This window comes from Oncorhynchus kisutch, linkage group LG29, assembly GCF_002021735.2.
Source record: "Oncorhynchus kisutch isolate 150728-3 linkage group LG29, Okis_V2, whole genome shotgun sequence".
Classification (NCBI taxonomy): Eukaryota; Metazoa; Chordata; class Actinopteri; order Salmoniformes; family Salmonidae; genus Oncorhynchus; species Oncorhynchus kisutch.
In genome coordinates, this window is record NC_034202.2 from 25,750,570 (window position 1) to 25,765,832 (window position 15,263).

Genomic DNA, 15,263 nt, shown 5'->3' on the forward strand with positions numbered 1-15,263 from the left:
TCCTGCATTATTCATCTCATATGTATATACTGTATTCTATACTATTCTACGATATCTTAGTCACTTAATGTTTACATATCTGACATTACTCATCTCATATGTATATACTGTTTTCTATACTGTTCTACTGTATCTTAGTCCGTTCCGCTCTGACATCGCTTGTCCATATGTGTAGTCTTCATTAATTCCTACTTAGATTTGTGTGTATAGGGTATATGTTGTGTAATTTGTTAGATATTACTGCACTGTTGGAGCTAGAAGCACAAACATTTCATCACACTCGCAATAACATCTGCTAATCACGTGTATGTGACCAATAACATATGATTTGATATTGGTGTCCATGTAAACGTGGTCACGGCCAACTAACGTGGGTTTTGACCAAATGTGATGCAGCTCTCAGAAGTGACTTTTCGTAGCAGAAGGTTTAGAATAGCAGCAAATTAGCTTAAAAAATCAACATGTTCTCTTTGCAAAATGTGTAGAATTAGTTATAAAACTGCAACAATTGTTTTGTGTCCCATGGCAAAATGTGTCGAATAAATGTTTTCCCAAGAAAACATTTTACATTTTAAAAATACAAGAGTTTCTATTGGAAAAATTCAGGAAGGTCCCTCCCCGTTTCGTTCCGTTTAAGAAACTTTCGCAACAGAATCGGTGGAATGAATACACGCATATTCGCGTGTTTCCATTGCACTTCAGTGCACACAAATTACTCGTAAAATCTTACTAGCAAGGGCGATATTGCGCGTGCACACGACTGGCTTGCCATAGAAAACAAAGCTGTCTGCGCGGCATCCATTACAGCGGATGGTGCAGACTTCGGGAATATATGAATATAGACGCTAGAAAACACTCCTAAATATGGATTTTCAGCGAGTATAGGATCATTTGAGACTCGGGCCTGTAAGGGCAGTGAGACTGCCGGACACTCGCGAAACTGACGAAATATACAGTTTTTATCGGGGTGCTTTGTCTTGGCCAGCTAGCAAACCATCATTGTCATTCGATTGGAAGCTATTCTACTAGTGTTTGCTAGATGGGGGCTGGGGTACATCGCCATGTTGTTATCAAATAGTAACTGTTAAAAAATACATATTGAAGTAAAGGCGGAAATTTTGTCCACCAGGTCCTTCGTTTTGGCCACAGGGAACCGAATCTCAACAGTCGCGGAAACCCACCACTGACTGTTGTCGTCGGTGACATGGCGGAGCAAGGCTACTCTTCTTGGTGAGTGCGCATAGGTATAGCCATTGCACGAGTTGGCTAATAGCCTGACTTGACTGCTGTATGTACTTTTTTTTTTTTTTTTTTTTACAGATCTAGTTGACAACCTGCATCGTTCCTAAATAAATCAGCCACTATTTTGTTTAACTAGAATTAGATGGCCCTGTTTTCAAATTGTCTTCTTGAGCTAGCTAACTACGGTCCAAGTACAGGGCTAGCTCGCTATCTGCCAGTTAGCTAACTTAGCTGCTCGTCTTAATGTTGGCATTTCATTGGTCATACGGAAATGGTTATACAAGGTAGACGAATCTGTAAGGTTGTATATAACTGACGTTAGTTCGCCAACTCCTACCAAAATAATATTATTTAGTTAGCTATCTAGCTTGTAAGCCCCTCGTCAACATCAGTTGTTTTGTATGCATAAATATCTTATTGCTACATCTCGTTAGCCAGTTACACACAAAGGGAGCCTATGAACGTAGCTAGCCTACCGAACCAGTTTACGCCTGCTAGCCAGGCTACGTTAGCAGAAAAGCTCACCGGCTTTATTCATGGAATGTCTAACTTTTCACAGAATAATTATGTTGTCATTGTGATACATTTCTGACACGCCCGGTGTTTTATAAAGTCGGAGAGAAATAGCTATGTTATTGAGTCATCCATTTTTATTTTGTTAATGACGTGCGCAGCTGGCTTGCTAGCAAGTCAACACCTCTAGCTTGTTTAGCTAACGTTAGCTAGCTTGTTATCTTGATTGTCCATCATAATAATCTGCTTCCTAAGAGTAGCTAGCTGGCTAAGTAAGGCATTGATCTGTACATCGGGGTTTATCTTTTCTCATTGTTAGCTATAACTAACTGATTGCAATCCCTACTGTAATGTGCCAGAATAATAGTTTTCTAAAAAAAAAAATGTATGTGTGATAGCAAGTGTGCCATGCAGACCAATATTAGGTAGACTGATAAATAACATGTCCATCCGTGTCATTTGTCGATTTTTCGCAGTTGGAAATGGGGTCATTTTGTCCACTTTAGCTGTACATTTGATGTTTTTAATTGAAGGCCTATGCTGCAGATCATGGCATAATTAAAGTCAAATTATGTGCCATCTAAATGGTTAGTATTGTTTTTAAGTATTGATGTGGAGGCAAACATTTTTTGCTCAGACACACCGGTAGGATTGTCAAACGTCGGCAGTCGATCTCTTTTGTGTTAACACAGCAAAGACCTTGAAGTCGTCAGCCATTCAGCCTTGTTAAAATATTCCAAACTAGAAGGCGGCAGTCATTTTTTTTGGGCAATTGCATGTCTGTGGTTGTTGCTTAGGTTTGGTCTAGATTAATGTTAGTTAGCTAGCTGCACTAATGTTGCTATTTTGCAGAAAGCCCTTGTTTATTTATTTTAGCCTTTATTTTACTAGGCAAGTCAGTTAAGAACAAATTCTTATTTACAATGTCTGCCTACACAGGCCAAACATGGATGACGCTGGGCCAATTGTGTGCCGCTCTATGGGACTCCCAATCACGACTGGTTGTGATACAGCCTGGATTCAAATACAGAGACCCTCTCTGTAGTGATGCCTCTAGCACTGAGATGCAGTGCCTTAGACCGCTGTGCCACCTGGGAGCCCATCTGGCTTGATAATACTAGCCAGATGGCCACAGCTCGATAACTACCTAGCAAGATGACAAAAAAATGTGTGTGTGTGTGTGGGGGAGGAGGATCTCGGATGATTGAGGGGCAGCTCTCGGGAACTGTGTTGGGGGTCTTAGATGGTTGGTGACCTTGTGGTTGGGAGCTTGGGTCGGTGTCCGAGAGTGCTGGTTTGGGTCCCAGATTTGGCTTTGGTGGGAGATCTGTCGATGTGCCCTTTGATGGGGAGCTTGACCCTGGATGCTCTGGGTGGCTGAATCATGTTATGGGTGTGCTTGTAATCATTAAAGGACTGTGGAGATTTTCATGATTTAAAAAAATATATATATTTTTTTTAATAGTTTGTCATGTTTGCAAGGTACAGATACTCATTGGCTTGTCTTCCTATTATTATTTTTTTTAACCTTTTATTTAACTAGGCAAGTCAGTTAAGAACACATTCTTATTTTCAATGACTGCCTAGGAACAGTGGGTCAACTGCCTTGTTCAGGGGCAGAACAACAGATTTTTTACCTTGTCAGCTCAGGGATTCGATCTAGCTACCTTTCGGTTACTAGTCCAACGATCTCAAACCACTAGGCCACCATTGTTCCTGTTCCCAAGAAAGCTAAGGTAACTGAGCTAAACGACTACCACCCCGTAGCACTCACTTCCGTCATCATGAAGTGCTTTGAGAGACTAGTCAAGGACCATATCACCTCCACCCTACCTGACACCCTAGACCCACTCCAATTTGCTTACCGCCCCCAATAGGTCCACAGACGACGCAATCGCAACCACACTGCACACTGCCCTAACCCATCTGGACAAGAGGAATACCTATGTGAGAATGTTGTTCATCGACTACAGCTCAGCATTTAACACCATAGTACCCTCCAGACTCGACATCAAGCTCGAGACCCTGGGTCTCGACCCCACCCTGTGCAACTGGGTACTGGACTTCCTGATGGGCCGCCCCCAGGTGGTGAGGGTAGGTAACAACATCTCTACCCCGCTGATCCTCAACACTGGGGCCCTACAAAGGTGCGTTCTGAGCCCTCTCCTGTACTCCCTGTTCACCCACGACTGCGTGGCCATGCGCGCCTCCAACTCAATCATCAACTTTGCGGATGACACCACAGTGGTAGGCTTGATTACCAACAACGACGAGACGGCCTACAGGGAGGAGGTGAGGGCCCTCGCAGTGTGGTGTCAGGAAAATAACCTCGCACTCAACGTCAACAAAACATAGGAGATGATTGTGGACTTCAGGAAACAGCAGAGGGAGCACCCCCCTATCCACATCGACGGGACAGTAGTGGAGAAGGTGGAAAGTTTTAAGTTCCTCAGCGTACACATCACGGACAAACTGAATTGGTCCACCCACACAGACAGTCTAATGTTAGCTAGCTTCCATTGAATGTGGTTGGTCAGCTACCTGCAGATTCATGCAGGGTAGTAACATCATGAGTTGTGATTATGCTTCATTGTTTACCTAGCGTAACGTTAGCTGGCTGGCTCGCTAGCTATCTAGGTAAGTGAATAGGAGTGAATTATTTGAATAAATTCTAACATTTTAGAAAAAATGTTTTTCACTCATCAATCTACGCACTACCCCATTAATGACAGCTTTTAGGTTGACATTTTAGATGGCAAAAGGTTATGAGACTCAACATTGAGCTCAGGTGCATCCTGTTCCCATTGATCATCCTTGATGTTTCTAGAACTTGGGAGTCCACCTGTGGTAAATTCAATTGTTTGGACATGATTTGGAAAGGCACACACACCTGTCTATATAAGATCCCACAGTTGACAGTACATATCAGAGCAGAAACAAAACATAAGGTCGAAGCAATTTTCCGTACAGCTCAGAGACCGGATTGTGTCAAGGCACCGATCTGGGGAAGGGTACCAAAAACAAATGTCTGCAGCATTGAAGGTCCCCAAGAACATCGTGGCCTCCATCATTCTTAAATGGAAGAAGTTTGAAAATGATCCGCTACAGGGATGGGTAGCGTCAAGAAGTTAAATGGAAGAAGTTTGGAACCACCAAGACTCTTCCTTGAGCTGACTGCCCAGCCAATCTGAGCAATCGAGGGAGAAGGGCCTTGGTCAGGGAGGTGACCAAGAACCCGATGGTCACTCTGACAGAGCTCCAGAGTTCCTCTGTGGAGATGAGGAGAACCTTCCAGAAGGACAACCATCTCTGCAGCACTCCGCCTCTTCTCAGTAAAAGGCACATGACAGCCCACTTGGAGTTTGCCAAAGGGCACTTAAAGGACTCTCAGACCATGATAAACAAGATTCTCTGGCCTGTTTAAAAAAAAAAAACAATATTAGGAAATCTAAGCATCGCATCTGGATGAAACCTGGCACCATCCCTATGGTGAAAGGTAGTGGTGGCAGCATCATACTGTGGGGATATTTTTCAGAGGCAGACACTGGGCGACTAGTCAGGTTCGAGGGAAAGATGAACAAAGTATAGAGAGATCCTCCTGTGTTGTCTTGGCTGTGTGCTTAGGGCTGTTGTCCTGTTGAAAGGTGGACCTTCGCCCCAGACTGAGGTCCTGGGCACTCCGCAGCAGGTTTTCATCAAGGATCTCTCTACTTTACTCTCTGTTCATCTTTCCCTCCATCCTGACTAGTCGCCCAGTGTCTGCCGCTGATAAATATCACAGCATGATGCTGCCACCACCATGCTTCACAGTAGGGATGGTGCCAGGTTTCCCCCAGACGTGACGCCTGGCATTCAGGCCAGAGTTCAATCTTGGTTTCATCAGACCAGAGTCTTGTTTCTCGTGGTCAGAGTCCTTTAGGTGCCACTCCTTTACTGAGGAGTGGCTTCCGTCTGACCACTCCACCAGTAAAGGCCTGATTAGTGGAGTGTTGCAGAAATTGTTGGCCTCCTGGAAGGTTCTCACTTCTTCGGGTTCTTGGTCACCTCCATGACCAAGGCCCTTCTCCCCTGATTGCTCAGTTTGGCTGGGCAGCCAGCTCTAGGAAGAGTCTTGGTGGTTCCAAACTTCTTCCATTTAAGAATGATGGAGGCCACGGTGTTCTTGGGGACCTTCAATGCTCCAGACATTTGTTTTTGGTACCCTTCCCCAGATCTGTCTCGACACAATCCTGTCTCGCAGCTCTACGGACAATTCCTTCGACCTCATGGCTTGATTTTTGCTCTGACATGCACTGTCAACTGTGGGACCTTCTATAGATAGGTGTCTGCCTTTCCAAATCATGTCCAATCAATTGAATTTACCACCGGTGGGCTCCAAGTTGTGTTAACATCTCAAGGATGATCAATGGAAACAGGATGCACCTGAGCTCAGTTTCATGTCTCATAGCAAAGGGTCTGAATACTTATGTAAATAAGGTGTTTCTGTTTTTAAAAATCTTAATACATTTGCTAACATTTATTAAAGCAGTTTTTGCTTTGTCATTATGGGGTATGGTGTGTAGATTGAGGGGAACGACATTTGAATCAATTTCATAATACTGTAACGTAACAAAATGTGGAAAAAGTCAAGGGGTCTGAATACTTCCCGAATGCTCTGTAAGTACAAAAATTATCCCAAATGTGACCAGAGGGGAATATTCAAATTATTTCAAAACCCACAGAAAATAGGCTATTTGTTACAGAAGTAAGAATCTATGTCAAATAATGTAAAAATGCAAACAACTGTTCAGAAACTGTTTTAAAATGTAGGTAACCTCTCTCAATAAGATTTAGTACAGACCAGGCCTGACATGGGCTGGACCCTATGATCACCTGGCTACATAGCCGATGCCTGCGGGACTGATGATTAATCTCGGTACTCCATTTTTGTTGATTTTGTTTATCTGTTGACCCCAGCCTCGAACTCAGGCCCTGTGTGTAGTTAACTGACCCTCTCTGCCCATTCATTGACATTTTACCTGTTGTTGTCTTAGCTGTTGTCTTACCCGTTGTTGTCTTATCTAGCTCTCCCAATCAACACCTATGATTGCTTTATGTCTCTCTAATGTCAGCATGCCTTTGTATACAGTTGTTTAGGGTAGTTATCATTGTTTTATTTTACTACGGCGCACCTAGCCCCACTCAACATACCTCAGATACCTCTTTTGCCCCACCTTCCACACATGCGGTGACCTCACCTAGCATACTAGTGCCCCCAGAGATGCAAACTCTCTTATTGTCACTCAATGCTTAGTTTTACCTCCACTGTACTCGCACCCTACCATACCCCTGTCTGTACATTCTACTCTGAATCTATTCTACCACGCCCAGAAATCTGCTCCTTTTATTCTCTGCCCCCAACGCACTAGACGACCAGTTTTGATAGCCTTTAGCCGTACCCTCATCCTACTCCTTCTCTGTTCCTCGGTTGATGTAGAGGTTAATCCATGCCCAGTGTGTCCACAGGCGCTCTCATTTGTTGACTTCTGTAACGTAAAAGCCTTGGTTTCATGCATGTTAACATCAGAAGCTTCCTTAAGTTTTTTTTTACTCACTGCTTTAGCACACTCTACCAACCTTGATGTGCTTGCCGTGTCTGAATCCTGGCTTAGGAAGGCCACCAAAAATTTGGAGATTTCTATCCCCAACTACAACATTTTCCGATAGAACTTCCAAAGGGTGAGGAGTTAGCCTGCAGAGTTCTGTCATACTTTCCAGGTCTATGCCCAAACAGTCCGAGCTTCTAATTTAAAAAATGTTGTTCACTGTTGCTCACTGTTGCTGCCTGTTATAGACCCACCTCAGCTACCAGCTGTGCCCTGGACACCATATGTGAATTGATTGCCCCCCATCTATCTAAAGAGTTCGTTCTGTTATGTGACCTAAACTGGGATATGCTTAACACCCTGGCCATCCTACAATCTAAGCTAGATGCCCTCAATCTCACACAAATTATCAAGTAACCCACCAGGTACAACCCCAAATCCGTAAACATGGGAACCCTCATAGATATTATCCTGACCAACTTGCCCTCCAAATACACCTCTGCTGTTTTCAATCAGGATCTCAGCGATCACTGCCTCATTGCCTGCATCTGTTATGGGTCCGCAGTCAAACTACCACCCCTCATCACTGTCAAAAGCTCCCTAAAACACTTCTGCAAGCAGACCTTTCTAATTGACCTAGCCCGGGTATCCTTGAAGGATATTGACCTCATCCCGTCAGTAGAGGAGACCTGAATGTTCTTTTAAAAGTAATTTCCCCACCATCTTAAATAAGCATGCCCCTTTCAAAAAATGTAGAACTAAGAACAGATATAGCCCTTGGTTCACTTCAGACCTGACTGCCCTCGACCACCACACAAACATCCTGTGGCGTACTGCGCTAGCATCAACTAGTCCCCGCGATATGCAACTTTTCAGGGAAGTCAGGAACCAATACACACAGTCAGTTAGGAAAGCAAAGACTAGCTTTTTCAAACAGAAATTTGCATCCTGTACCTAACTCCAAAAAGTTCTGGGACACTAAAGTCCATGAAGAATAAGAGCACCTCCTCCCAGCTGCCCACTGCACGGAGGCTAGGGAACATGGTCACCACCGATTTCTAAATTAAGCATTTCTCTACGGCTGGCCATGCTTTCCACCTGGCTTCCCCAACCCCGGCCAACCGCTCCACACCCCCCGCAGCTACTTGCCCAAGCCTCCCCAGCTCTCCTTCACCCAAATCCAGATAGCAGATGTTCTGAAAGAGCTGCAAAACGTGGACCTGTACAAATCAGCTGGGCTAGACAATCTGGATCCTCTCTTTCTAAAATTATCCGCCACCATTGTTGCAACCCCTATTTCTATTTTTTTCAACCTTTCGTATCGTCCGAGATTCCTAAAGATTGGAAAGCTGCCGCAGTCATCCCCCTCTTCAAAGGGGGTGACACTCGAGACCCAAACTGTTATAGACCTATATTTATCCTGCCCTGCCTTTCTAAAGTCTTTGAAAGCCAAGTTAACAAACAGATCACTGACCATTTCGAATCCCACCGTACCTTCTCCGCTGTGCAATCCGGTTTCCGAACTGGTCACGGGTGCACCTCAGCCACGCTCAAGGTACTACACTATCATAACCGCCATCGATAAAAGACAGTACTGTGCAGCCGCCTTCATCGTCCTGGCCAAGGCTTTCGACTCTGTCAATCATCGTATTTTTATCGGCAGACTCAGCGGCCTTGGTTACTAAAATGACTGCCTCGCCTGGTTCACCAACTACTTCTCAGAGTTCAGTGTGTCAGATTTGGGAGGCCTGTTGTCTGGAAGTCTCTATGGGGGTACCACAGGGTTCAATTCTCGGGCCGACTCTTTTCTATGTATATATCAACAATGTCGCTCTTACTGCGGGTGATTCCCCAATCCACTTATAAGCAGACGACACCATTCTGTATACTTCTGGCCCCTCTTTGGATACTGTGTTAACAAACCTCCAAATGAGGTTCAATGGCATACAGCACTCATTCTGTGGTCTCCAACTGCTCTTAAGAATCTTCAATCCAAAATTAAATCTATAATTGGCTTCCTATTTTGCATCAAAGCCTCCACACACGCTGCTAAACATACCCTCGTAAAACTGACTATCCCTATATTGTTTTTATTGACCTTTTTTGTTATTTTGCACACCAGTATTTCTACTTGCACATCTATCACTCCAGTGTTAATTTGCTAAATTGTAATTACTTCGCTACTATTGGCCTATTTATTGCCTTACCTCCTTACTCCATTTGCACACACTGTATATTGATTTTTCTATTGTGTTATTTGACTGTACTTTTGTTTATCCCATGTGTAACTCTGTTTTTTGTCGCACTGCTTTGCTTTATTTTGATCAGGTCACAGTTGTAAATGAGAACTTGTTCTCAACTGGCCTACCTGGTTAAATAAAGGTAAAATAAAACACAATGTAGAAATATAGCCTACTTTGACAATTCAGTTAATGCAACAAGTATTAGAGATGAAGAGAGAAGATACGCAACTGTTTAGAGAAATTATTTGTAGGATGTATTTCACACTGTCACTTTAGTGTTTGCGTTTAGCCTACAACATATCATGGAACTTCTGGAACCACGGCCCCACCCTGCAAAGTGTCACAGAACACGTGGAGTACCCAACAGAGGTTTTTCCCACTCTTTGCCCAGCATCCACTCCGGATGCGCACCCTCTCTTGTGCCCTTCAAGCTTCACCTGCTTTCCAATGAGTTACAACTCAGTTCACACGCCCTGGTGCCACACTATTGGCTCTCCTCTTCCTGCCACTGTAGCCATATCACAAAGTGATTGCACAAGCTGAATTTTGAATGCTTTAGGCCCCTGCAGTTGGGGTTTCTGGTAAGGGGCCTTTTGCAGGGTCCCCCACACAATTTATGATGGCAATGTTGAGCATCCCCCAAACACATACTTCCACAATTTTCTGCCTGTGCGTCCAATATTGTAATCGCTCCTCGGTTGGTCATGATGGCCAACCCCGCCCATTCTCTTGGTATAACCCATTACAAGCTCTAGAGCAGATAAGTTCCTACCACTTAAAAACGACTCCAAACCCCCTGCCACTGTCACTTTAGCCCCAGGCTGTGTGGTACAATGGTGGGACTTGGGGCAGACACACTCGATGGAAACGTAGGCTTCCCTCTCAGGTGTGTTCTCCCTTTTCCCCTCCCTCTGCTCTGTACTCTCATTCTGCTTCCACTCTCCACATCTCTATCTCTCCAATCATCTCTAACTCCTCTTTCTCCATGCCTTTTTGCTGCTAAGCCCTGACTCCATATCATGCCCTTTGTTTTCACTGACCTAGAGGAACAGAGGAACAGGGAGAGGAGCAACAAATAGGATGCAATTGTAGTCAGGAACAACTCACTCAATGTCTCTTCCTTCCTCTTTTTTTTCTCTCAACCATACACATACTCTCTTCCTAATAAAGGGTTTCCATAATAAATTGTGTGATAGTTATCCGGCTCCCTTTCCACACTCTCCCTCTCCTCCAATCAACTCTTGCTTTCTTGCTTGACTAGCAACAGAGTTAGCCAATGTTGGCTGATTAGTTACGAAGCTGGGACAGTTTCCAAATGAATTGCATCAGTAGAAACGGGCCAAAACAAGTAGTTTGTTAGCCGACTTTGTAAACAAATATCCTTCTCATATGAGCTCCACTGCACAGGCATCTACTACTTTAACATGACAGCTAAGCTGTCTAAGCAGGGGCGGCAGGGTAGCCTAGTGGTTAGAGCATTGGACTAGTAACCGAAAGGTTGCAAGTTCAAATCCCTGAGCTGACAAGGTACAAAATCTGTCATTCTGCCCCTGAACAGGCAGTTAACCCACTGTTCCTAGGCCGTCATTGAAAATAAGAATTTGTTCTTAACTGACTTGCCTAGTAAAATAAAGGTAAAAAAAATAAAAAATAATCATAGGAAGACAAGCCAATGAGTATCTGTACCTTGCAAACATGACAAACTATAACCTACGCCCAACAGATAAACACAAATTACTCTGGCCTTCATTTCAGTGGCTAGTTAGCTGCCCTTTATGGCTGGCTAGTGAAAATGACAGCTGAGGTTGGCGCTTTGAGCGCAGCCCAAATTTACCGCTACACACCTTTTCTTGCCTGACCAACTAACTAGCTAGCTAGCTAAACACTGAAACTATTTCCATGTGACAGAGAGAAATCATTCGAGCTCCTCTGCTGATGTGCTCGCCTGTCCCAACCAAGCTATCATTACATGACAGTGCTTGCTATTCCCCAAGTTTCACAGCATCAAACGTTGACAACGCCAAACGTTCAGTATCAGTCAAAAGTTTGGACACCTACTCATTCAAGGGTTTTTCTTTATTTGTTTTTTTACTATTTTCTACATTATAGAATAATAGTGAAGACATCAAGACTATGAAATTACACACCTGGAATCCTGTAGTAACCAAAAGTGTTTTTGTTTGAGAATCTTCAAGGTAGCCACCTTTTTTCCTTGATGACAGCTTTGCATACTCTTGGCATTCTCTCAACCAGCTTCACCTGGAAAGCTTTTTCTGACAGTCTTGAAGGAGTTCCCACATGCTGGGCACTTGTTAGCTGCTTTTCCTTCACTCTGCGGTCCAACTCATCCCAAACCATTTCAATTGGGTTGAGGTCGTCTGAGTGTGGAGGCCAGGTCGTCTGAGTGTGGAGGCCAGGTCGTCTGAGTGTGGAGGCCAGGTCGTCTGAGTGTGGAGGCCAGGTCGTCTGAGTGTGGAGGCCAGGTCGTCTGAGTGTGGAGGCCAGGTCGTCGGAGTGTGGAGGCCAGGTCGTCGGAGTGTGGAGGCCAGGTCGTCGGAGTGTGGAGGCCAGGTCGTCGGAGTGTGGAGGCCAGGTCGTCGGAGTGTGGAGGCCAGGTCGTCGGAGTGTGGAGGCCAGGTCGTCGGAGTGTGGAGGCCAGGTCGTCGGAGTGTGGAGGCCAGGTCGTCGGAGTGTGGAGGCCAGGTCGTGTCGTCTGAGTGTTGTTCCGCAGCATATGCTAATGGATCTCTATTCACTCCAAAGGCACAACTGATTCGGCACCATCCGTCCTCAGGCTCATCAATAGGATGTTAGAGATGCATGGTATCATGTTGGTCCACATGTCAAACTGAGAGGCTACCATAGCCAAGTCTCCAATGTGTGTGGAGGCCAGGTCGTGTCGTCTGAGTGTGGAGGCCAGGTCGTGTCGTCTGAGTGTGGAGGCCAGGTCGTGTCGTCTGAGTGTGGAGGCCAGGTCGTGTCGTCTGAGTGTGGAGGCCAGGTCGTGTCGTCTGAGTGTGGAGGCCAGGTCGTGTCGTCTGAGTGTGGAGGCCAGGTCGTGTCGTCTGAGTGTGGAGGCCAGGTCGTGTCGTCTGAGTGTGGAGGCCAGGTCGTGTCGTCTGAGTGTGGAGGCCAGGTCGTGTCGTCTGAGTGTGGAGGCCAGGTCGTGTCGTCTGAGTGTGGAGGCCAGGTCGTGTCGTCTGAGTGTGGAGGCCAGGTCGTGTCGTCTGAGTGTGGAGGCCAGGTCGTGTCGTCTGAGTGTGGAGGCCAGGTCGTGTCGTCTGAGTGTGGAGGCCAGGTCGTGTCGTCTGAGTGTGGAGGCCAGGTCGTGTCGTCTGAGTGTGGAGGCCAGGTCGTGTCGTCTGAGTGTGGAGGCCAGGTCGTGTCGTCTGAGTGTGGAGGCCAGGTCGTGTCGTCTGAGTGTGGAGGCCAGGTCGTGTCGTCTGAGTGTGGAGGCCAGGTCGTGTCGTCTGAGTGTGGAGGCCAGGTCGTGTCGTCTGAGTGTGGAGGCCAGGTCGTGTCGTCTGAGTGTGGAGGCCAGGTCGTGTCGTCTGAGTGTGGAGGCCAGGTCGTGTCGTCTGAGTGTGGAGGCCAGGTCGTGTCGTCTGAGTGTGGAGGCCAGGTCGTGTCGTCTGAGTGTGGAGGCCAGGTCGTGTCGTCTGAGTGTGGAGGCCAGGTCGTGTCGTCTGAGTGTGGAGGCCAGGTCGTGTCGTCTGAGTGTGGAGGCCAGGTCGTGTCGTCTGAGTGTGGAGGCCAGGTCGTGTCGTCTGAGTGTGGAGGCCAGGTCGTGTCGTCTGAGTGTGGAGGCCAGGTCGTGTCGTCTGAGTGTGGAGGCCAGGTCGTCTGATGCAGCACTCATCACTCTCCTTGGTCAATTAGCCCTTACACAGCCTGGAGGTGTGTTGGGTCATTGTCCTGTTGAAAAACAAATGATAGTCCCACTAAGTGCAAACCAGATGGGATGGTGTATCGCTGCAGAATGCTGTGGTAGCCATGTGGGCTAAGTGTGCCTTGAATTCTAAATAAATCAGACTGTGTCACCAGCAAAGCACTGTCACATGACCTCCATGCTTCACGGTGGAAACCATACATGCGTCTCACAAAGACACTCCGGTTGGAACTAAAAATCACACATTTGGACTCGTCAGACCAAAGGACAGATTTCCACCGGTCTAATGTCCATTGCTCGTGTTTCTTGACCAAATCAAGTCTCTTATTATTATTATTGGTGACCTTTTAGTAGTTGTTTCTTTGCAGCAATTCAACCATGAAGGCTTAATTCATGTAGTCTCCTCTGAACAGTTGTTTGTTACTTGAACTCTGAAGCATTTATTTGGGCTGCAATTTCTGAGGCTGGTAACTCTATTGAACTCATGCTCTGTAGCAGAAGTAACTGGGTCTTCCTTTCCTGTGGCGGTCCTCATGAGAGCCAGTTTCATCCGTGCTTGATGGTTTTTGCGACTGCAATTGAAGAAAGTTTTCTGCATTGACTGATCTTCACGTGTTAAAGTAATGATGGCCTGTCATTTCTCTTTGCTTATTTGAGCTGTTCTTGCCATAATATGGACTTGGTCTTTTACCAAATAGGACTATCTTCTGTATACCACCACTAACTTGTCACAACACAACTGATTGGCTCAAACGCATTAAGAAGGAAAGAAATTCCACAAATTAACTTTTAACAAAGCACACCTGTTAATTGAAATGCATTCCAGGTGACTACCTCATGAAGCTGGTTGAGAGAATGCCATGTGTGCAAAGCTCTCAAGGCAAAGTGTGGCTATTTGAAGAATCTCCCATTTTTAAAATATATTTTGAATCAACTCTTTTTTTTAAATTCTTTTTTTACTACATGATTCCATGTGTTATTTCATAGTTTTGATGTCTTCACTATTATGCTACAATGTAGAAAATAGTAAAGAAAAATCGACCCACTTATAACTCAATGTAGCCAAGTTAGCCATGTTATTAATACAACTTTGTTGACATATGCATCACTGAAGTATACTATGGGCTACTCTGTAATATATTCTGTGGAGGAAATGGATGATCATCTGAAATCTCTCTCGCTCTCTGTCTATAGGGCGTACTCACTCGTCGACTCCAGCCAGGTGTCCACTTTCCTCATCTCCATCCTCCTCATTGTCTATGGCAGCTTCAGGTGGGTACCCCGTCTAAGTGCTTACATCCCAGATAGGCAGACACTCGTCACTATGGGGCTCATCTTTTTTATCATGTTATTTCCATTATAGTAATCATTGAACACCTATGTTGAGCTATCCACCCTTTTTAAAACAAGTCTTTGCTATTCTCTCTGTGAGAAGCTTGATTTATTTCAGTTAGTCAACCTTTTTTTCCACCTTTCCCTCTTTCCCCATGCAGATCGTTGAACATGGACTGTGAGAACCAGGAAAAGGATAAGGATGGTAACCCTGTCCCGAATGGGGCCTTCAACAATGGCAACACAAACAACAGTGAGTCTCACATATTTGGTGAGACATGAGACATACAGAGCGTGTGTTTTTCTTTTCTGTTTACAAGTTGGAAGTCGTCATACCATGGATTCTGCATATTTATTGGTTGGTTTGTTTGCTGTTACCCAGGCTATAGATGCAGCACATGCAGAAATGTGTATGCCTGTGTGTGTATGATAGTGATTGTCTATCTCTGTGTGTTTGAG

General features: G+C 45.3%; 1 protein-coding gene across 2 annotated transcripts in view; it reads left to right on the plus strand.

Moving 5' to 3' along the window:
- Nucleotides 1-664: 664 nt before the first annotated feature.
- The window catches only part of LOC109873709 (signal peptide peptidase-like 3), a 45,442-nt gene continuing 30,843 nt past the window's right edge, over nt 665-15,263 (plus strand). The window contains exons 1-3 of one of the 2 annotated variants that reach the window (XM_020465384.2): nt 665-1,230; nt 14,667-14,744; nt 14,966-15,075. In XM_020465384.2, the coding sequence (XP_020320973.1) occupies nt 1,205-1,230; nt 14,667-14,744; nt 14,966-15,075 (214 nt within the window). In that variant the 5' untranslated portion in view covers nt 665-1,204. The remainder of the gene's footprint in view (nt 1,231-14,666; nt 14,745-14,965; nt 15,076-15,263) is intronic. The other variant, XM_020465385.2, reaches the window with a different exon arrangement.